This window comes from Chiroxiphia lanceolata, chromosome 1 (genome assembly GCF_009829145.1).
Source record: "Chiroxiphia lanceolata isolate bChiLan1 chromosome 1, bChiLan1.pri, whole genome shotgun sequence".
Classification (NCBI taxonomy): Eukaryota; Metazoa; Chordata; class Aves; order Passeriformes; family Pipridae; genus Chiroxiphia; species Chiroxiphia lanceolata.
The window spans coordinates 156,176,218-156,198,674 of record NC_045637.1 but is presented as its reverse complement, the minus strand read 5'-3'; the positions used below and the strand labels follow the sequence as shown (position 1 = coordinate 156,198,674).

Below are 22,457 nucleotides of genomic sequence, written 5' to 3'. Positions count from 1 at the left end.
TTGCAAGATGTGAGTAGCAGCAGGGCATGGAGTGGTGCCACTGCTGGCAGGACCTGACCAGGGCTGGGGACACCCTGAGGAGGCTGGACCCTCCATGGGCACTGTGTGGGCCATGTGGCTGCTCAGGGCCATGTGGCCCCAAGCCTTGGACTTCAATGAACCTTGTGGGTCCTTTCCAACTCAGGGTACTGTATGATTGATTCTGTGATTCCACACGTCCTCACACGTCTTCAGGTGGCACAGCCACTGCCCCCAACCCCAACCCCAGCCTCGATGCCACAGGTAGAGCAGGGGGGCAGGAGAGGGGTCTGCTGGGAGCCCCCAGCCCACGCTGGCTCCAGAGCTGGGTCCAGGCTGGCACCCAGGATTCGGGGCAGGGCTGGGATGGGAAGGGAGGCGCCAGGGCTGGGCTGGGCGGGATCCCGCACGGGAGATGATGTATGGGCAGATGTATCAGATCGCACAAGATAAACAAGCAGTGAATTTCATCAGGGCCCATCATGGCTTTAATTTGGCTGCCTAATGAGTCAGATCCAGCCGCGCAGATAAAAGTTGTCAGAGCCGCAGCCCTAATGAATTTCTTGCCACTTGTAATCAAGGCAGCTTGTCTGAGGGGGATGATTAATGGGCCCCAGAGGAGCTGCCGTCCCTCGGCTTCCATTCCCGCTAATGCAGTCGCCAGGAAATTAACCAAACCCAGCACTGGGCTGGGGCTGGGGCCGGTGAGGGGGCACCCACGGGCACCAAGAGGGGATGGGAATGAGGGGTGACACGGGTGCAGGGGGCAGACAGGGACCAGGACCAGCACAGGGATGAGGATGGAGACATGGGTACGCAGAGCCAGCATACAGCAAGGAGGGGAAGGGGCTGATGAAGGGGCTGGGGCCACTCTCTGCAGCCCCCAGCAGGGCAACCCTCTGCCGTGGGAGTGGCACGGGCCACAGCAGGAGTTTGGTGGGGACAGCTGAGGGGAACCTGTGGCAGGTGGGGTGTCCTGGCACCTCCCTTCCTTGCAACACCACTACACAGGCTTGGGGACCAAGGCCCAGCAGAGCCCGGACCACGGCACAGCACAAGGAGACACATGAGCCCTGAACTGCTTTTTGTGTTGCGGCCTGGGGTGCAGCCAGCAGGGAACTGGCAGCACGGGGGCCTTGCTCTGCCCACAACTGGAAGAAGCAGGTGGGGTCAGGGCTGGTGGTAGTGCAGACTCCCTTCACTCCTCCCTTCACTGCTTGGGGCTGCTTGTGCCTTGGAATTGGATGACCCCCAGTCTTATGTAGCCATAGCAAAGCACCCAGGCTCCTCACTTGCCGGCACAGCTCATCACTCCCTGCCCATCTTTGCCTCCCCCCCACCCCAGCTTCACACTCAACTGTCCTGTGCACAGGGAGCAGCTGGCCCCAGCATGTCCTGCCTGGCACACTCCTCTGCTGTGCCTGTCTCCAGTCCCACCAGAGCTGTGCATCCCTCCAGGGCCAAGTCCTGGCATTGTCCCTCAGCGCCCAGGGTTGGCACATCTCCCCTCCCCACCCCAGCACTCTGCCATGTCCCAGGGGCCTGGTGTGGCACAGGACTGCTGCTACCAGTGCCCAAGCTGGAGGAGAAGGGGCTGACTGTTGGTCAGCCTGGGCTGGAGAGCCACCAGACTCCAGGGCTGCAGCAGAGGCCCCAAAGGCAGTACACTGAGAGGCTGGCCTGGCAGGAGGTGGGTTGCTTTATTGGCCTTTATCTCCTTGGCTGCAGATGACACACACAGGGCAACTCATGGCAAAGAAACCGTATATACAGAGTGTCCATATAAATATTTCCAATGTACATTTTATACACAAGTGACAGAGACGTTCCACAGCAGCGTCCAAAGCCTTGGGGTTCCAGCACTCAGCTGCAGGCTTGGCCCCAATTCAGAGAGATGCTCCTCTCCTCTCCTCTCCGCTTGCTCAGCCGGAGACCAGCCCCGCCTGGGCAGCAGCGGGAGCCAGTGGGAGGCTCTGATGGAGACACTGTGTATGGCTTTGGAGCTTGAACCTGGAAGGACAGTGACTCTACAGACAGACAGACACAGCTGGGGATCCTGGGGTGACTACCTCTTCCCCCTCCAGGTCACCAGGAAGGCTGGGGAGATCTTTGTCCAGGGGCTGTGCGGGGGAGATGCCGCCCATGCATCAGCACACGGTACCAGTGAGTGCATCTCTCCTGCACCAGCCAGAAGCAGAGGAACATGGGGGTGCAGCAGAGAAACATGCACCTCCTGCTTCCCCCCACCTCCCCCCTGCAGGGGGCTGTGTGTCGAGGCTGACACACAGGAGGGAGGGCAAGAGGGAAGTGCCCAAACTGACCTGTCTGGGAGAGTGGGTGTAGCCATCACCCTCCCCCGGTACCGCTGTGCACGGGGGCCACACCCCTGAACTGCCCCCAGCCTCTGCTTTATCTACAGGTGTGCCTGGTGGGGGGCAGGAGAAACCGGCTCCCCCTCCATGTACCGGTCATGAGAACGGGGAACACTGGAGCCGCCCCAGTGACTAAGCAGGAACCCCTCTGCAAGCTGACAGCACCGGGTCTGCACAGTCTCACCAGCTGCACAGGGAAAGTCCACCGGAACCGGCGCAGAGGAGCAGGATGCTGGCTCCCAGCTGGCTCCCGGCCTCCTCTTGGCCAGTACGGGAGTCCCGGTGGGGGCAAGCACTGTGGGGGCCCGGCTGTGCTGCTCCCAGTCCTGCTCCTGAGGCCCCGGTCCCCGGCAGGGCTGGAGGGCGGCCGTGCGGAGAGCGGACGGCCCAGGCAGGGCTAGACGGCGCTGGGGCTGGTGCTGAGCTCGGCCGGCGCCGCGGCGCAGGCGTTGTTGTTGGCGTTGGCGTTGCGGCGGGGCAGGCTGGGGGTCAGCGTGGCAGCGCTGTCGCTGGGGCAGCCGTGCTGCAGCAGGATGTCGATGCACTCCTGGCTGCCGGCTCGCCGGGCATAGGCCAGCGGGGTCAGGCCCCGAGCGTCCCGGCTCTTCACGTCCACTCCGTACTGTGTGGGAGAGAAGAAACCATCAGCGGCACCTGGGTGCCATGTGCCCATGGGCGTGGGAGTGACAGGGAGCAGAGGGGCTCTGGGATGGGTAAGGAGAGGGAGCTGGGAGGGGGGGCAGGGTAGTGTCAGTGGGCATGTGAGGGAACCCACAGCAGCAAGATGGGTGAGAGGTGTCTCATGCCCTGGGAGCAGGGAGGTGGGGAAGCACTGGGATAGCACCAGAAGTGCCATGGTGGAGGCTGCAGGTCTTACCCAGATGAGCAGCTGTGTGAAGACAACATTGGCCATAGCACAGGAGAGATGCAACGCCGTGCGCCCATCTCCGTCCCCGTATGTCTCATTCACTTCCTCCTTGGTGCCATGGGCCAACAGTGTCACCACAAGGCGCAGGTCATCCTCCACCACGGCCCGCAGCAGCTGCTGCCCCAGAGGGATGTCCGACTGGGGCAGTGGGGCCAGGAAGAGCTTCTGCTCATATTTAGCCCGGATCCAGCGCTCCTTCTCCTCCCTGTCAGAGGGGACACTGTCACTGTCACAGGTGGGACAACCTGCCTGGGCCCCACATGCGAAGGGACATGAGTACCAGCACTGTCACCCAAAAACACCCTTGTGAGCAGTGAGTGTCTGTCACTCCCAAGTATATCCTACATACCCCTTGCTGTGTCCCAGTGCCCACAGCTGTCACTAGGGCTCTGTAACCCCAATCCAGACACCTGCCTGACACCTGCTTGGCTCACTGAACTTCCTTACAGCTCCCTATGGACACTGTGTGGTTATGTCCATGCTTGTAAAGCGGGAGCACCCCACACCCAGACCCCACGCCCATCTCTTCATTCTGGAGCCCCTCACGCTCTCCTGCATGCCCGTGCCGTGGCAGCGTGGGGACCGTCCCTGCCCCGTGCCTGTGCGTGGGCCACGGCCAGCAGCAGGAGAAGGTTAGCGCTGCACACGCCAGCCCAGTGCCACGGGAGGCACCTTATCGCCGCCGCCGTCTCGCCCGGCGCAAACAAAGGCTGTGTCCGCGTCCGTCCCGGCGGGGCCGCGGGGCGGCGGATCGATGTGTGCCGTCCCGCCGCTATCTGCTGCCATTCTATCCATCTGCATCTGGCGGGCAGCCATCAATGCCCCGCGCCGAGCATGCTCACTGCCGCCGGCCCCTGACCCGCGCCACAGCGCTGATAAGCTGCAGAATGGGCTCTTGTTGGGATGAGTGACAGCAGAGTGGCTCCGATAGGGACAGACAAGGGCCTGAAAGGGACAGACCCTAGAGACCCACACGATGCTGCCAAGCCATCTCTGTTAACCCCTTCGGCTTTGCAGTCAGCCTTGGCTCCCTCAGGCACCACATGGCCGTGGCCACCATGGAGCCTCACTGACCCACCAGGAAGGTGGGAGAGGATGGCCAGTACCTCGAGGGCAGGCAAGACCCCCAACACTGGAGCACCTTGAGGAATCCTGTCTTGATGGCTGCTCCCAAATCCCCGTGGTGCCCCCATCCTTCTGGTGTGGTGCCCAAGAAGCATCTCTGGGGTTCCCCACCTCCCTTACCTACTGCTCTCAGGAGTGGGCTTGGGGTACCCCTCCACCATTCCCTCCCAGACAGCGTTGGCCAGGGCGTTGCCAATGGCTGTCATGACCATGAGAAGCTCGCTAGGCCAGTCGTCCAGGTCCAGGGAGCGCACGCGGGACAGGTGGGTGCCCAGGTTGCGATGGATCCCGGAGCACTCGATGCACATGAGGGCACCCAGGTTCAGACTGGCCCAGTCGGGATCTGAGGGCAGCAGGATCAGTGGGGGAGAGTTAATACCTGCACAGACTCAGCAGCTCGTCTCCTGTGCTTCAGAAGACCCATATTTGCAGGCACCTGCCCACCAGAACTCTTCCCAGCCCAGCACCCCTGGGACAGGTAGGGCCAGAGAGGCCAGGGCCCCAGGCTGGCCAGTGAGGGGTCACGGCCAGTGTGGCAGGTGGGTCTGTACCCCACCCCTGAGGGGCAGGTCCATGGCAGGAGAGGACAGGACAGTCCCACAGAGCAGGTCTCTCTGGGCTGAGAGAGGGGGTGGCTGGGGTGGCTGGAGCCCCCTCCCATCCTGGGCGGGCCCCTCCCTCAGTGCAGTGTCTCTTACTCGGAGCGTCGCAGTCCACGCAGAAGCTGTTCCCGCGCGCGGTGCGGACGGCCTGCATGGCCTGCGCGTCGCCCTGGCTGCCCAGCCGAGCCTGGAACAGACCCCACGAGACCCCCTTCGCTGCAGGCCACACGTCCTGCACCCCCCAAGCCCGCCGGCACCACAGTCCAGGGAAACCCAGGGGGTTGTCCAGCACAGGGACTCAGACAACTGGGTCTGGAGGGACCACGGATCATGGCCAGCTGCGTGCCAGAGGAGCAGTGGACATGCACCACAGCAGGGAGAAAGGGCAGAGCTGTCCAGGGAGGGAGTGGACAGCACGGATCCAGCCCGGTGGGATGCAGAATGCTCTGTGGGGCCAGAGCCAGGCTGGGAAGAGGTGACAGAAAACCTGGGGGGAATCCTAGTGATGGGATTCAACTGATGGGGAGCAGAGGGATCCGGATAGGATCCAGCCTGGACAGACAGGCTAACTTGGGACATGGAGGGATGCGGCAGAAGCCAGAGAGGAGAGTACAGAGCAGACCTTGGCCAAGGCCTCTTACCTTGTTCTTGCTGCTCTCACAGCCCTGCAGGCTGGCCAGGATCTGGCTCTCGATGGCCTGCACCCAGAGCTCCCGCTCCTCCGATGTTGAGGCCTCAAAGAGCCACGTCTGGCCCGTCAGCGACACAATAATGAACTCAAATGGCTCATCTGGTTCTGGAAGAGAAAGGTGTGCCATGACATGGGGCTGGGAAGGAGGGGGTCTGCCATCAGACAGTCCCCACGGGCCATCACTGTGCCTGCACATGGGCAGGGTCACTGGCAACAGCGGAGCCCAGGGGGTTGGGACAGGCAAGTGACAGCAGAGAGGAACCAGAGCTCTGTGCCAGCCCTCCCTCCCGCTGCCCACACAGCTCCACTGGCCTTGGCTCACCCTTCTGCAGCCTCTTTTCCCCACCATCTGGTCTGGGAAACCTAGGAGGCTTCCAGACCCCTGAAAGCTGCTTGCGCCCACTCCTTCTGCCCTGTGTCCCACCCTCGGAGAAAGCTGCCAGTCTCTGGAGTAGTGAAGTCAGCTCCTCCGAGAGCTGGTACCTCAAAACTGCCCCAGCACCAGCACTCGGTGCCTGCCCAGAAGTGGCTTTGGAGGGACAGGCCCTGCACAGCGAGTGAGGTAATGCAGGGAGGTCCCGTGCCATGGGCTCAGAGGGAGCCCTTCACCAAGGCTTAAAATGCATTCTACCCCCAATGCCTGCCAGCCCGGGCTCTGCCCTGCAGCCCCCCACAGGCACAGTTCATGGGGTGCTCTGCCTCAGCCTCACACCCAGCGCCAGCATTTACCTTTTATTGCCAACTTCAGTAGTTAGTGCAGTAAATGACTTAACTAAGCGGGGCCTGAATGGAATGACTAATAAACGTTATGTCACAGCACACGCTTCAGCTCATAGCAAAATGATTTGTAATTACCTAATTAGCGTTATGCAAATAACACCCTCATCTCCATAATGTGCCTTCCCAGCTCTCTATTAAAAGCAGAGAGTCAACTGCTCAGCTCCAGAGACAGCACAGAGGCCGAGGGGCCCTCGGTCCTCAGCGAGGCAGAGCCGCACTGGCCTCAAGCCTGGCAGGGTCTGTGCCTACTGGGGCTGACATGGAGAGGCGAGCAGGGGAGTCTGGAGGGGTCTGGAGGGGGTCCTCTCTTCTGCCTGACTTCTCTGTGGTGAAGAAGCCCCTCACAGTGGAGGGAAGCAGCAGGAGGACACGGACTGAGGAGGTGCCACAGCCCCATCAGGGCTGTGAATGGCTGCAGAGGCCTCCGGCCAGGTCCCACCAAGGGCACGACCACCCTTGGCTGTCGTTGGGCCATCTGGCCCACAAATACCCCCAGAACATGCTGCAGCCTTGGGAAGTCTCCTTAGGAAGGCCCGCTCCAGTGGGAGTGGTGGGAGAGCACGGTCCTTCCTCACAGGCACCACCTGCATTGACAAGTACCAGGCACAGCACCCAACTTCATCTCTTTCTATCATGCAGAGGTGTTCATCCCACACCAATCTGAGGGCAAACTGCCCTCCTGTGCCTGTGCCGTGGTGCAGAGTGCCTCGGGATCCTGCATTCCACAGTTAAAAGTGTGAGTGACATCAGGCTGGAATGGTGCTGCCCTTTGCCAGTGTTGAGAGCTCCATGATATGTCCTGCATGGATCCCAGCAGCAGTCCCCAGCTTGGAGACCAACAGGGCTTGTGCACTGGTGTAGGAATGCAAGGCTGGGTTTCCATACCAGATAAGCCTGAGGAGGATGGAATGACTCCAGCATGTGGGGCTCTCCTGGTTTGCCCTTCCCAGATAGGAAGGGGAGGCTGTTTCATTAATTTCACCCTAAATCAGCCTGGGAATCTTCCTCTGGGAAAAGATGTCTGCACCTGCCTCTCCTGCTGGAATGAGACTCTGGGCCCTCAGGAGGCTGGCAGACTGAGGGTAGGGGGCAGTCAGTTGCCCTGCTGGACTCTCCCCTCTCTTGTGATGCTCCAGTCTAATGGGGACATCCCACTTGTCCAGCACTTTGCCCTTTCCTCCAGCTCTCAGCCACAGGAGAGACCCCACAGTATCCACTCTGGGGGGCTCCCTTCAGGCCATGTGCCTCCTCCCCTAAGGGTATTTGCTGTGGAGGCTTCAAGGACACCAAATCCCAGCTCAAGAACAACATTCTTGGCAAATATACAGCTGGTGACTTGTGAATACTGGGAGAAGAAATAACCAGACAACAGCCAGGCTAACAGGCACTGCCTCCTTGGCTCACTGGCACCAGCCTCTGTGACTGCTGCCAGACCCAGGCACGGGCAGGGAGCCCCCGGGGCTGCAGGGGAGCCAGGACCAGCCCCCCACAGCAGGGCCAGTGGTTGCCCTGGGCCAAGCACTACCAGCCAGGAGAGAGCAGCAGCTCCCTGAGACTGCCCATGTGCTGGAGGGAGCATTTGCAGAGAACACTCCTGGGGCACCCTGACACATCAGAACAGGCCCTGTTCTCAAATCTCTCCCTTGGTCTGAGCCACCCGTGGCTGCCATCACTGTGCTGCAGAGCCCAAGCCAGCTGCCTGGACCGGGGAAGCACTGGATGCACCTCAAGCCCTCCCTGCTGCCGAGCTGCTTCTGCTGTCACTGAACAGCAGGAAGCAGGTCATGGTCCCTGGGACACAGCAAGGACTCCTGCCATGGGCTCACAAGGCTCCATCCTCCTTGTTCCTGTCTCTTGTTTGCCCAGTACCTCCCTACCAAACATGCAGGCAGGAATCTCAGCCCCAGCCTTCCTGTGCCTGTAAGCTTCCCAGTGGAAGCAAATGTCCACTCTGCCTGCCCCAGGCCCTGTGCTGGGCTGGGGGGCTCCCAACCCTCTGCTCAGGACATTTACAGGGGGCAGGCAAGTCCCTCCTGCTGAGAGATGGAAATTTCTGGGGCTCCAACCCCATTGGGATGGACCTTTTGCACTGTCACAGCTTAGTGACATCCTGGGGCCCTGGGGCTGCGTGGTCCCAGCCCTGGCAGCAGTCCCAGTCCGACCAAAGCCCCTGTGCAGGCTCTGCAAGCCGGGGGACTCTGCTCCTTTCCTCCTTTGTGCCTCCTGGATTCCAGCTTCATGCTGAACAAAGGGCCTGTTGCTCTCGGAGCCAGGAAGAGCTAACAAAGGACCACAGCTAGGGCACACCAAGGCAAACTCCCCACCTCTCTTCCCTGCAGTAACACGGGATGGCATCTCTTTGGAGGCCCAAGCACAGCGTGGCTACGGTAGAAGGGTAGGGCACTGTGGGATCACACCCCTGGATTCACACATGGGTGAATTCCCTTCAGCAGAGAAGGGAATCAAGGACTCAGAGCAGCTTTGAACACCGTGCAGATCCAGCTTCTGGGACAGTCTGGAACCAGTTCCTGTGCTCCCCAAGGGATCCATGCAAGTTGAATCAGACTCAAGTCATTGCTTTAGGGGAAGTACAGGGAAGGACTCATCTTTTTCTGGGGAGAGGTACAGGTTTCAATGTGGCAGGGGCATTTCTGGCTGGATGAAAGCATAGCATGAAACAGATGACGTGGGCAGAAGGGTCTGGACTACCTCTGCTGAAGCAGAGCTGGCAGAACTCCCTTTCCTGCCCCACGTGTAGGCACAGGCTCCTTCCCAGAGCCCAGAGGAGCCATAGAGTTCCAACTCAACAGGGCTCAGGTCCCAGAGGAAGCCACTCCTACAGGAGGCCTTCCTAGCTGCCTTGGGGTGAGGGGCTATCCTGGGGCCAGACGGCAGAGCCCGTCCCCCCAGCTGCCCCCCGGCGTGCTGGTGGGAGCCCATTACACCAGCTCCATTAGAATTAGTGGGCAGTGGAAATGAACTCACTGCCTGTCTCTCTTGATGATTTTTTGATGATGTTTTAAAGACTGAGCTCCATGAAGAGTCGCTGAGCAGAGTTCGGTGGGAGCCGGCTCTGCTAATGGGTGTTAACCCCACGACCCCCCTCCAACGCCGCCCAGCAGTGAGGGCTCCAAATGGGAGCAGAATTAGGGAGGGCATGGCAGAGCCATGCGGCACCCAGACCCCACTGGCAGCCGAGCTGAGCTGGCTCTGGTAGGGACCACAGCCAGGTGACCAGTCCCAGGCAGTCATCCCTCCCCAGGCTGCTGTGCTGGGCAGGCAGCCAGCACCCCCCCTCCAGTACACCAGCTTGGGAAGGAAGCATGTCCTCTGGCAAGAAACAAGGGAATGGAGACATCCTGTGTGCCCTGCCGGGAGCCAGCCCAAAGGGACAGGAGGAGGGTGAGGAAGAGCCCATCAAGGTGCAAGGGAGGGCCAGAGCTCTGCTGCCCATGGGGGCCCTGGGACAAGGTGCCCAGTGGGATGGTGGGTCTGTCGCTGACACCTGTGGGATGTTGGAGAGGGGAACAGTGGTGCCCTGGAGTGTTGCCCTCACAGCTTGTGCCAAGGCCCCTTTCTCTGCTCCGAGTGGTGGGAAGCACAGCTATGAGCAGAAGGGGTACATCAGAGGGCTAAAAACCCCTCAGCTTTAGCACAGGATAGGGCAGAGCTCAGTCCTGCTCTGCAAAGGGCTCTGGCTACACCCCATATCATCACTCAGACCAGAGACGCCCCCGTGGGGACCCCAACACGGAGCCATGGGAGCAGCACTTCCCACCTCCTTTCCCATGGATGCTGTGCTTCTCCCTGGGGTGTGGCAGGTCACCCCAGGCCACCGTGTCCCCACAGGGAGCTGCAGTGGAGCAGGTTGGCCCCATCCCTCAGCCCTACCTGAGGTGCCTCCCAAGGTTGGGGCAGCACACTCAGAGCACAAACAGCAATACAGGGGGGCTGCTCCCCTGTCCCACAGGCACCAGGACACAAAGCAGCTGTGTGAAGACACAGAGGATGGAGCAGTGTCCTTCTAGTCCCTGATGCTCCTCACCCACCACGGTAGGACCATGCTCCAAAGCACTCAGACACAGCAGCAATTCCCTCCCCACACAGAGCACTGGACAGAGCTCCTCCATGCCAGCCCAAAGGCCCAGGGCAGCACTTCCCACCCCAGCGGGCTGGGCTGGGGGAGCTCAGCACAGAGGATGGCGGGAGCACCTCCACACCAGCACCCCAGACACAGAGAGCCCTCCATGTCAGATGGCTCCCTGGGTGGCTCCTTCCCAAGCACAGGGGTGCACAGGATAGTGTGGAACACCTTCCCTGCATCCCAGCAGGTCAGGCAGGGAGGAGCAGGATCACACTCAACATCAGCAAAACAGGAAGCAGAGCTTGCACTGAGCCCTGTTTCCAAGCAGAATTCTCTCTCACCTCTGCTCTTCTCCATCTCCCAGTCACATCCAGCCTCTCCCTCCACACTGCCCTTCTCCCACTTCCATTCCTTCTCCCACTTTTTGCTGCCATAGCAGAAGTGTCTCCAGATGCCCTGGTGAGTGGGAGGTCACACAGAGAGGAGAGGAGGTGAGGGGATGCCTCCAGTGTGTGGGGCACATGGTAGAAGCCAGGGGCATGTCCTACTTGAGATGCAGGGAGACCCTGGCCCACAGCTCCGCTCTCTGGCTACCAAGCCCGTGAGAAGGGTCCTGGAGCAGGGCAGCCAGCAGCCCCTGGCCTCAGGATGCTTGTTTGCAAGCTGCCACTGTACCACATCATTACGAGGTGTTTGGGATATCAACAAATTAGCAGGCGTCTGGGAAGAGAAGGATGCAGCACCATTCGTAAATGTCAGCTCGCTGCCTCCTCATTTTGCAGATCATTAAACCCAATATTCCCAACCTGTATTAGTGCGACAGGGACAGGCCCCTCCGCGGGGACAGCCGAGGAGAGCGCAGCAGGAACAGCGCCCGCTGTCCCGGCGCCCCCAGATCCAGGAGTGCCCCAGGCTGAGCTGGCACGTCCCCATGGGGGACAGCACGGGTGCAGGGGGTGGCAGCCATGGGGGCTCAAGCAGGGATGGCCACACTGAGCTGTAGAATAGAGGGCACACGGCGGGGTCTCAAATCTGTGCGTGTGTATGTGTAAAAACACAGAGTGTCAGGAGGAGCAGGTCCTCCTGAGGGACACCGCAGGTACGCAGGGGTGTGCAGGGGGTCATGTAAGGGTCAAAGAGTGTCATTTCTGGGTACATGCCATACAGGGTGCAGCGTGAGCACAGCGTGGCAGGGATGGGAGGTAGCAGAAGGACCATGGAAGTGTGTGCAGGCACTGGGGGGGGGGGGCCACGCTGTGGGCACGGGAGGGAGGGCATGTACAGTAAGGGCTTTGCGGTGTGAGCGGAGGCTTGAGGTGGGGTCAGGGGTGTGCACATGAGGGTCTCTCAGGGGGGCAACATGGAGCTGCACAAGGTCCTCCAGGAACCACAGAGCAAGGGGGTGGGAGCTGATGGAGATGGAGGACTGGCTGTAGTGCGGCAATGCCCGGCAGGAGCCAGGACGGAGCAGGGAGCTCCAGGGTCTGTAATGAGCAGGAGTGACTTGTTAGCACTGAATTAAGAGGCTTGGCGGAAGGAAGCGCGCGGGTGACACAAGCTGTGTGGGGCAGGCGGGAGCTGAGCGATGGCAGCTGGAATCCCCGGCAATCTGGTGAGTGCGGCTCAGCCTCGCGCTCCCGGCTCACCGCGATCGGCCTCCGACAGCCCCTGACAGTTGGCATTAATCACGCACATCGCCCCAACACAACTCTTTACTGGCCATCAATTTCCCGTGGGTTTTAAAACTAAAAAACAAAGACAAAACCGCGTCGTTTGGCCGCCACTGAGAAGCACATTAAGGGGCTGTCAGCTTCTCGCCATGCACCCTGCATCACTCTTTAAGCACATGAGAAGTTCATTATCCCCGGAGCTCTGGCAGCCATGGGGAGGCTGGCGCAGGGAGCGTCGCAAAGGTGCTGCTGCCCTCAGCTGTGTCTGGTGGCTCCTGGGCCCTCCTGGCTCTCAGGACAGGGGCCGAGGGTCTCAGGCACAGAGGAGTTGTGGCTGCAGGGAGGCTCTGGGTTGCTCCGTGGCAGGATGGGGCACTTTTGGCCGTGACACTTTGCTGGGCTCTGATCTGAGCAGACTTCCCTGATGGTCCCTGCGGGCTGACACTGCAACCCCACTGTGCTGACAAGCATCTTCATCCCCTGACAGCCTGACACACGTTTGCCAGGCTGTGGGTGCTCCCTGACAGCCTGAGCCGCACTCCCCGGTTTGGTGACATCCCCGGCAGCCCAATCCCACGCCTGCCATAGTTTGTGGATGCTCCCTGGCAGCCTGACACTGCGCTCTCTTTAACATGAGCCCATGTAAAATAGCAACAGCTCGTTTGATTTATGATACTTCAGAACAACTAAGATTCAATTGCTCCGCACGTCCCTGGCTCTGATTACCTCCTAAATGAGATAAACTGATGGCAATTTATCCCCAGACCTCACTAACTTTCCCAGGATGCTAACCCGAGCCGCTCATGCCCCGTTCACAGGTGTGGGGCGGGCACAGGAAGGTGAAGGCAGTCTGGGCACTGCCCAAACCTGCTCCCTCACACACCCCCACAGCTGTTCCTGCCCAGAGGAATACTGTGACAGAGGCTGAGCCTGACACTGCATCCAGCCCCACGCAGCTCCTGGTTTTGGGGCGTCCAGCCACAGTGCTCCCCACAGTAGCACAGCCACACTGGCCTGAGCTGATGGGGAGCATGGCTCATCACTGGGCTGTGCCCATGCTCGTGCCAGGACAGACAAGCCTCCACAGAGGGATGAGCACCACAAGGGATGGCAGCTCAGCACAAGGGACGGCCGCTCTGCCACAGGGCCCATCAGCCCCACTCCCAGCACAGGGATTTCACACTTTCACTGTGTTGACTATGTGAAAGCAAAAAGCTCAGATTACCCTGCTCTGAAAAAAACTGCTGGAACTGTTCAAGAGCAGCTAAAAAAGATTCAAGGGGGGATCAGGCATACTTACGGACACCAGTCCATGAGATAAACCCATGGCCATGCCCATGACGTGGGGCAATGCTCAGCTCTGGGTTCATGGCTGGAACTGACTGCCATCCATTCAGACATTGGTATGGGACCTCACGTGGAGGCTCAGCACCTCCTTGTGCTTGCACCAGTCTCTCCATCTCACGCAGGACAGTGACCCAGGGGCAACCACCCGAGCATCAGTCCCAGAGTCACTTGCTCCTCTGCCTCTGCCCTGGGCTGCTGGTCCTGGTGACAAGCTGTCACAGAGCCCAGAGCCGTGCCAGCTCTCAGTGTAGTCCTGGTGCTGGGAGCAGGAGAGAGACCGACTAAGTTACCCACAAAGGTCCAAGAGACCTGGTAGCAGGTGTGTGGCAGGCAGGGGATTGTCTGCATGAACAGGAGTGTGTGACCCAGCTCCATAATTCATACTGAGCGCAGGGGTGCACAAAGACCCTCTCCTGACAGAGAGGCCCCTCTCTCCCCAAAACGGGGCATACAGCTCTTTGCTGCTGGAACTGCCTACAGCAAGACGAAGATGGGAAGCTCTAAGTGCAGCAGGAGTGGCCACTCCCTGGACTCAGAGCAGGGTCCTGCTGGCATGGACGCTGGCTGCAGCCCCTCGACCCACAGCAAGGCATCCTGCTCACACAGGGGGAGCTGGGAGCACAACAGAACTGATCCTGCCTTTGGAAGTCCAATTTTGCAATCGGACCAGTCTTCTAACACAGTAGATTACTTAAAAAATAAATGCAAGGTCAATTTGTTAACAGCCAACCAAAAGGCAGAAACCCACCATGCAACACCTCAGGGCACCACTGAGTCCCAACACAGGCCTGGGAGCAGCTGGTTCCCGTCGCCTCTGCCCGACCACAGCGCTGAGCTGCACCCATTCACCCCCTGGAGGAGGGCACGGGAGCTTGGAAAGTCTGGAGACATGGCAGACGGGTTGCTTGTGTGCCTGTGGGTCACAGATGCCCCCTCTGCTGTGCTGCGCTCTCCTCACTGCTCAGTGGTGCTTGCACTGCTCCTTCCCACTGCCACACCAGAGCAGCTCCCATTGCCCATGTCCCAGCACCGGCAGCACTGCGGATCACAGCCAGGGGATTCCTCCTGCTCCCGGCACCAGTGCCACAGGCTCTGGCAGCAGGAGGATCCACGGCGTGCAAGGTCTGCGAAGTGACGGATGAAGGTTGGGAACTGACACTTTGCTGGCAAATGAAGTTCCATGTTGATAAATGTGAAGGAATGCACACTGTAGGAAAAAGTTACATTACTCCAACACCTCACAGGGCTCCAAATTAACCATATCAAGACAAGGCCCAGGTATCACTGCAGGTAACACAGGCCTTTGCCCAGCTCACTGCCACGGCCAAGGACCAGGGCAGGGAACAACAGAAAATACTGTGAGGCCCTCGTGCTCCACCTCTCCCACTCCACCTTCCAGGGATGCTGCCAAATTGGGAAGGACATACAGAGTGAGCATATGTCTGAAAAAATACCCCTATGAAATGATGAAAAAACTGGGATGGCTCAAAGACTACAGGTCTGGGCACCCAAGATTTTGAGCAGTGGTTAGTCCATATGAATGCTTTGTAAAAGTGTTCCCGAGTTCAATGACCTTTTCCATTACAACACTGCATTCTATTCTGTGTAACCTGAGGTCCCAGCATCTGCACCTCTCCCACGCCGTCAGCTGTGCTGAGCAGCCACAGGACCAGACTCCTCCTCTGCATGCACTGACACATCAGTCCTGCACTCCACGATCTTCACTGTGGCCAGTTGAGTGCCTTCATGTCCACAACATAAACCCAGATATCACACCCAAGTCGGCTTTGGGACCTTCTTTACAACTCTTTCTTAGAATATTATTAAAGGATGGGACACGGTACTTCAGCATCTGCTTTCTCAAGTTTCACATGTGGGCACAAAGTCATTCTACCCTTTGCTATCTCACTCTTCATACAAAGAACGAGTCTCTTCTTTTGTCAAGCACCGGGCTGAGAACTGCAAACCAATTTAGGAAGGGCAGCAATGGATCTGAGGAGGCAACATACACCCAGAGCTAAGAACAAACTGCAGCTACACCATGCTTTGCTAACCATGAGACCAGTGGGTATGACAGACTCAAACAACACTCAAGGTGCCTCAGCCAAGGTGCCTTCCCCCTGCAGAGGGGAAGCCTGTCTTAGACTTGGGGCATTTCAGATGCAGACAACTACAACAGCAAAGAAAGCACAACAGAGCTGTCCAACTCTGCACATCATCTCTGCAATGTTTCCAAGAGAGGGAACTTGAGGGGAGCAGTTCTGCCATGGGACACCTGGGCTGCTGGGCTGCGGGTGGACCTGTGATGGAGCAGGGTGCCAGGACAGCTGCAGCAGCTTGAGGTACAGACTAACATTTTCTGGTTTGTTTTGCAGCAGTCATTAGCTTCCAACACTTGTACTGAACCCTCCTCCCATCTGAATTACATCTTTGGTTCACTACAAAAGCTTATTGAGTGCTATAGGACAGGACCACCAAGAATGAAGTAAAATCTCAGACTGAGGATTGCTTTTTCCAGAGGCTAATCACAAATGCAGGCTTTGGAGAAAGTGGCTGCCAGGCTCATCTCTACCTGGACAAATCTGGGTGGCTTTTCCTAGCAGAATGCTTCCCCATGCCTTGCAGCCTCCTGCCAAGCTTTGGGTCCCTCTTCAGCAACCACAGTCACCAGAATTAACACAAAAACCATCAGTACTTTGAGTATTGGCTAAGCAGTGCACATGCCTTCAGCTGGTCACCTGAACTAGACAAGCTTTTCCAGAAGACCTCTGGCTTTAGGCAGGTGCCCAGCGCAGGTCCTTTAAATAATGAAAGTTTGGCCAATTTCCAAAACAGAAGTAGGTTCTTGTGGTGGAAAGTGTCTGCACCCGTTAACCATGTGGTGTGCTCTCAGGCCTGTGACTACAGTTAGTAATTATTATTACCACTGAGGGTCTGTGCAGGCACAGGCATGATGATGGTCCTGCCTGCACTGAGCATGAGAAATGGAGGGAAGGGCAGATCAGAAAAGCTGGTTTCTCCCTCCCTCCTTCCTCAGCACAAGCTGCTTGGACAAGGAGTGCTCCAAGCCCCAGGTCTCCATCAAGTCCCACATCAGGAGTGCTCTGAGCCCCAGATCCCTATCAAGACTTGGATGAGGAGCACTCTGAGCCCCAGATCCTCCCCGAACCTCACAGGACCCCTGGATGGCGGGTGCTCTGAGATGGCAGTGCTGTCAGACCCTTCCTACCTTCTGCTGCTGTGCTGGGACCATCAGGCCGAGTCGTCCCTGTGCTCTTTTTCCTGCGATGCTTCTTCCTGTTGGCATGTGGTGACGGAGGCGGCTCCAGCTTTGGGCTGGCGGTACTGGAAATGTTTGGGCTGGAGCTGAGCGAGTCGGCGGTACCATTAGCTGGGGACAAAGAAAAGGCAAGTCATGTACAGTGGGAGAGTGACAGTCTGCTCTTTCCAGAGACACCCAGGTGTCTGGGAGTCAGCCCTGGTACTCGCCTGGCCATATGGCCACATGAGACAGGGAAGAACCCTCTCAGCCCCATGGCACGGGGCCGCTCTGACACTCGCTCCAGCTCAGGGCTGGTAGCAAATTGGGCAGAGTCAGGCTGGATCTGCTCCACACCAGGATCCATGTGGGATGATCACACAGGGGCAGCTCTGGCATCTATGCAGCTGGGACACGCACAGTGGCACAGTCTGATGTGCCACCCCCCAGCACGTGTCCCTGGGGGAGCAGCTCAGCAGCAGGGTCCTCACAGGGCTGCACAAGGGAAGGGACGGACCCAGGAGGTGCTCTCGGTGCCCCCGGGGCAGATCCAGGCCCCAGGATCTGCAGAGCCTCTGCAGAAGCACTGGCCCCCCCAGCACCGCTCTGCCAGACGAGGTGACTGGGGTTGCCACACTCAGGAACCTGAGCATGATGGGCTCAATAGGCTTCCGATACGGAGCTGAAGAAGCTGCATCCCCAGCAGCAACGCACCAAATTTATCCTCAATCATACTGTTCCTTACAATTAATAGCAGAATTAGAAACAATCAGGGAGCTGCCTAATTACTGTCAATTAGAGTGCGCTAATCAAGCTCCGATCACACACACACACGCTGCCGCTGCACTCACCATTAAATGTCAAATTTCATTAGAGACCAGCAACAAAATCAAAAGCCTGACATTCAATTTCAGCAGCACACACAGCGCAGGCTTCCAATCAGCATAAAAATGCAGACTCCGGGGAAGGCAACGAGGCGCAGGAGCCCTCACCGCACTGTTAACCCTCTCCTAAATCCACTCCTGCCTCTCCAGTGTCCACCCACCCCCAGGGCACAGATGGCAGCTCCTCTGCTTCAGGCAGCTTGCCGTGCTCTCTGCCACAGCCTAGTGTTTCCCATCAAGTCCTGACCCTTCATTTCCATGTTCTGTGGCACCTGGAATTAAGAAAGGAATTACAGCATCACACAAGTTCCAGCAGTGGGACTGCAGGGACCTGCCAAGCCCTTCTCCCACCCCAGCCCAGCCTCTGCTTCCCCAGTTCAGCCTGCTTTGGTCAGACTAGCTCTCTGGGGCTTGATCTGTCTCGACAAACATCGGCAGTGGGGTGGAGAGGGGAACAGAGGGATACAGAGCAGCACAGAGGGAAAGAGCCCAGGACCTCCCAGGGGTCAGAGGGCAGCCAGTGTCCCCCTCGCATTGGATGGGAGAGGACACAGCATTGGATCTATCCCAACTCTGGCTTCTCCTGCACTGACACAGACTAGTAGGGTGTTTCTGATGCTATTTATCCACAGGGAAATAGCTCACCCTTGACAATTAGGAGAGATAAATCTAATAAAATCAGACTCCAGTTTTATAAATATAAATTACTGATCCTGTTACAGGACTGTGCTTAGAGCAGGTGTGAGGCACCTTCAGCTCCCAGCCGCAAGTCGCAGGGGACCTGAACTTTCTCGTCAGTGGCTACACATGGTGCCTCCAGCCTCCCTCTGCTGCCCACCTGCTCACCAGGATGCCCCCCGGGCCAAATTCTGTGCTGCCAGCACTCTGCCCCCCTCCAGGCTCAGTGAGTGGGGTCGCGCCCTTCTGCGCTCCCAGCAATGCTCCTGCAGCCAGCCGTGAGCCTGGCACCTCCCGATCCCCAAGGGATCATTGCCTTTGTCCCTGCTCTTACTGCCCAGCACCAGAGCTGGGGGCTTCCAGGGCCATGGTGGGATGGGGTTGGGATGGCAGTGGCGGGGGCAGCATGTGGAATATACTCCCTCTGCAAGATCAGGTGTTGCTCGCTCCCCCTCCTTCCCCAGCAGGGCCAATGAGCCCCTCTGATCCACCCAAGGACTTCCAGGTTCCTGTCTCACCATGGAACCCTCCACAGGCACAGCTGGGACCTCCTGGGCTCCATCTCCAAACCAGCCAGTCTTATGGGTGGCTCTGGGACCCCACGGGTGGGTCACAGAGCTCCTCCATAAAGGACAGACACAGAATGTGCTGGAGCACGTTTACATGACCGTACGTCCCTGTCCATCCCTCTTCTGTGTGCACTCCAGGGCACAACTGGAGCAGGCAGCCTGTCCTCAGGTGTCAGGAGGACAGCCTACACCCTCGGCATGTGCCCAAAATCTGCTCTGAGCAGAGGAATATTATTCACCTGTCTGGCCATGTAGAGGTGGAAACACAGCAGAGAGCTTGGACCCTGGAAGAGCTGGGGTTCAGGTGTGGTGCAGGGACCCCCTCACAGTGCTCAGTCCCTTGGTGGAGGGGTAGTCGTGCTGCTCAGCTCAGCACTCTGTGCCATGTGGAAAGCACTGCCCACCCCCCAAATGCCCCCTCTCTTGTGATGCTGAGAATCCACTTCTGCTGGCTGTGGGTGACACAGCCCATGGACACAGCCCTGGGACCCCTGGGACCCCTGAGTTGGTGGTCCCTCGTGTGCCACAGGCCCTCCAGCACAGCTGGCCCCGTGACATGTCTGTGGAGCACTAACACAGGGTATGGCCAGGCAGGAGTGACCACAGGGCTCGGGGTCCAGCACAGTGTGGTGGGACCCAAGGGTGGACAAACAGCCACCAGCGCTCGGGACACACTGAGCATTGAGCTGGCATCTTACCCCTGTGTCATGGGGAGGAGCAGCAGCAGAGAATCACAGAAAGTCTTGGGTTGGAAGGGACCAAAGATCATTCAATCCTGATATGGGCAGGAACATCTTCCACTAGATCAGGTTGCTCCAAGCCCCATCCCACCTGGCCTTGAACATTTCCAGGAATAAATCCACCTGCTTTTAGTTTAAAAATGTTGTTCGTTGTCCTGCCACAACAGACCCTGCAGCACAGCTCCCGTTTGTCAGTCTCCAGTTACTGTGAATGGAAGAGGCAGACTGGTCTGGGTGCTTCCAGCATGGACAGCTCCTCCATGGATAGGAGGAGAGTAACGGAGTGGGGGGGCTGGGGAGGCCGAGGGACAGGATGCAGGAGGAAGGGGAGCAGAGGGATGGAGAGCAGGGACTGGATGGCTCTCCTATGACACCCGAGCCAGGCCACGGCAGGCCAATGCACAGCCCCCAGCTCTGCAGTGGGGCCGCTGGGAGGAGGGATAAGACCTGCCACAACAGCTCCTGAGGCAGGAGGGCACTGGGGTAGGGAGCTGCTCTCCACAGGGGCTGTGCCACAGAATTCGCCTGTGCCAAGGTGCCTCGTGTGCCGGCCGTGGTGCTGCACGAGGGTGTCAGAGCTGCCGCTGTGCACACCGGGGCACGGAGGCTCCCGCTGCCTGCGCTCACGGCTCCCACGGGCCGGGCACGGCCTGCGCCGGGGACCCTCTCCCGGCCCGGGGACGAGGAGACGCGCCCGTGTCCGGTGCCTCTCGCAGCGCGGTTCCCCCGGCGGGGGCTGCCCGCCGCCCCCCGTGTCCGAGGCGAGGGGGCTGCCGGCACATCCCCGCTCAGCGCTGCGCCCTTCCGCTCCCCTCGCCCGCGCTGCCCCATCAGCAGTAACAGTCTGATTAATTCGCTTCCAGCAGGGAGCTGATGGGGCCAATGATGGAGCCGCTGCATCAGGCGCGCTGAAATTGATAGTTTTTCACAGTTACAAATGAGGAGCCTCCTCAGCTGCAAATGGCGCCCGCACAGTCGGACTCCGGTAATGATCATAAAGAGGCTCCTTTAAACTGCGAAAGCCCCTGGGAGCGGGCGGGGGGGCGGCTGCCGCGCTAATGAGAACTACAAGGGGCGAGCAGGCATGGAAATGGCTCCTCCACTCTTGATGTGCATTTAACTGCTTTTTTAGTGCGGCGGCAGAGCCAGGAACGAAGGAGTGATGAATGCAGCACAAAAGCATTTATTTTCCAATTCGGCAAAGTGGCTACGTTGGGAAATGTATGAATTATTTTAATTCACTCAACTGTCCTGAAACATCACAGAGAGCGAGTGAGCGTGGGGGGAGGGGGCGGGCCGTGCTCAGTGTGTGCTCCAGAGATAGGAATCACTCCTATTTGTTCAGCTGCCCCAAAATCTAGGAGATAGGGGTGCCGGCAAGGAGCAGAGATAGGGAAAGCAGTAGTTACCCCTGGCATGGTGAGCTGGGAGTGAGGTCAGAGCAGAGAGGTCGGAACTGTCCTGCTGTGGAGCAGCATCCCTTGGCTGGACCTTCTCCATGGCCAGTAGGAGAGCTTCTCCCCTGGCTGGGACGCTGCCAGCCCACCCTCGCTAAGGGGGACAGCCCCAGTGAGGCCCAGAGGCTGCGTGTGACACCCATGAGCAAACTCCAGACTTGCAGCCACGGGGCAGAGCTCAGGACTGCCCCATCGATGAAATGAGCCCCCACTTGCCACAGGTAAGGGGAGAGGGGCCAGAAAGGCTACTCACAGGGGTTGGGGCAGCTGCCGGGGATAGCCACAGCCTCATTCCACTGGTCAGCGCTGGACACGGAGTAGGAGCGCTGGTGCATCCCATCTGGCTTGGAGCTGAAGCCCACCAGGTTGATGCCGCTGATGGAGCGCTCAGAGTGCAAGGACGTGCTGCTGGTCGAGTGGGGAGCACCTGCAAGAGAGACACGAACTGAGCGCAGCCCCACTGCTGCCCCGAAGCACGGTGGGAGAAGGCACAGTGTCCCATACCTGATGCCACATTCATCCAGTGGCCCTGCATAAGGACAGGCTCTCTCTGTCTCTCCTCTCCCAAGGGGTGCTGGTGCATCACCCCAAGGGTGCTGAGAGAAGAGCCCAGTGCACCCTACTTCCCAGAGGGACCCCCGTTGGTGGGTTTCAGTGCAGCATCCCAGGATGCACAGCTGGGGATCCTGGCACACAGCTTTCCCACAGCTCACGATTTTCACTACTGCCTCCAGCACCTAGGCAAACCCAAACCCACTCCATGGCCACCATGCCCACCCTCATTCCTCAAATTCACTCCCTGTGTGTCCCTGGCAGTAAAATCCAGCCATGCAGGAGACACTTGGAGAGAGTGGGCAATCAAACAGAGGGTGTCAAAGGGACAAGCAGGGGAACAGACATCTGTAAGATGGGAAGAGCAGGTGGAAATGCTTCCCACGCGCTGGAAACCTCTGTGACTGTGCCCAGGAACCTGAACTCCTGAGAGAGGGGTGTTTTTAGGACCAGAGGTTGTCACAGAGGACAAGATCACTCAGTGATTCAAAACAGGTCAAGTGTTTCTGGACTACAAGAACACCCAAAATTTTGAGAACAGCAAATAGGGCAGTTCTGACAGGGAGCACACATCATCCTGTTCAGTCTGCAGGCAATGTGCCATGGAGGAGAACACTGCCCCGAGGGACCCCACTGCACCTCCCCACCGCCAGCCCCTTCCTGTGCTCCCCTCAGGGCATTCAGCTCCAGCCACTGCAGAG

At 58.8% G+C, this 22,457-nt stretch overlaps 1 protein-coding gene across 2 annotated transcripts in view; it reads right to left on the bottom strand.

Annotated features, from left to right (window-relative positions):
• Positions 1 to 1,699: 1,699 nt before the first annotated feature.
• The window catches only part of AGAP3 (ArfGAP with GTPase domain, ankyrin repeat and PH domain 3), a 108,893-nt gene continuing 88,135 nt past the window's right edge, over positions 1,700 to 22,457 (bottom strand). The window contains exons 12-18 of one of the 2 annotated variants that reach the window (XM_032683103.1): positions 21,458 to 21,631; positions 16,847 to 17,008; positions 5,687 to 5,841; positions 5,142 to 5,232; positions 4,564 to 4,786; positions 3,268 to 3,523; positions 1,700 to 3,012 (exon numbers count right to left, since the gene is read on the bottom strand). In XM_032683103.1, coding sequence (XP_032538994.1) covers positions 2,788 to 3,012; positions 3,268 to 3,523; positions 4,564 to 4,786; positions 5,142 to 5,232; positions 5,687 to 5,841; positions 16,847 to 17,008; positions 21,458 to 21,631 — 1,286 coding nt within the window. In that variant the 3' untranslated portion in view covers positions 1,700 to 2,787. The remainder of the gene's footprint in view (positions 3,013 to 3,267; positions 3,524 to 4,563; positions 4,787 to 5,141; positions 5,233 to 5,686; positions 5,842 to 16,846; positions 17,009 to 21,457; positions 21,632 to 22,457) is intronic. The other variant, XM_032683113.1, reaches the window with a different exon arrangement.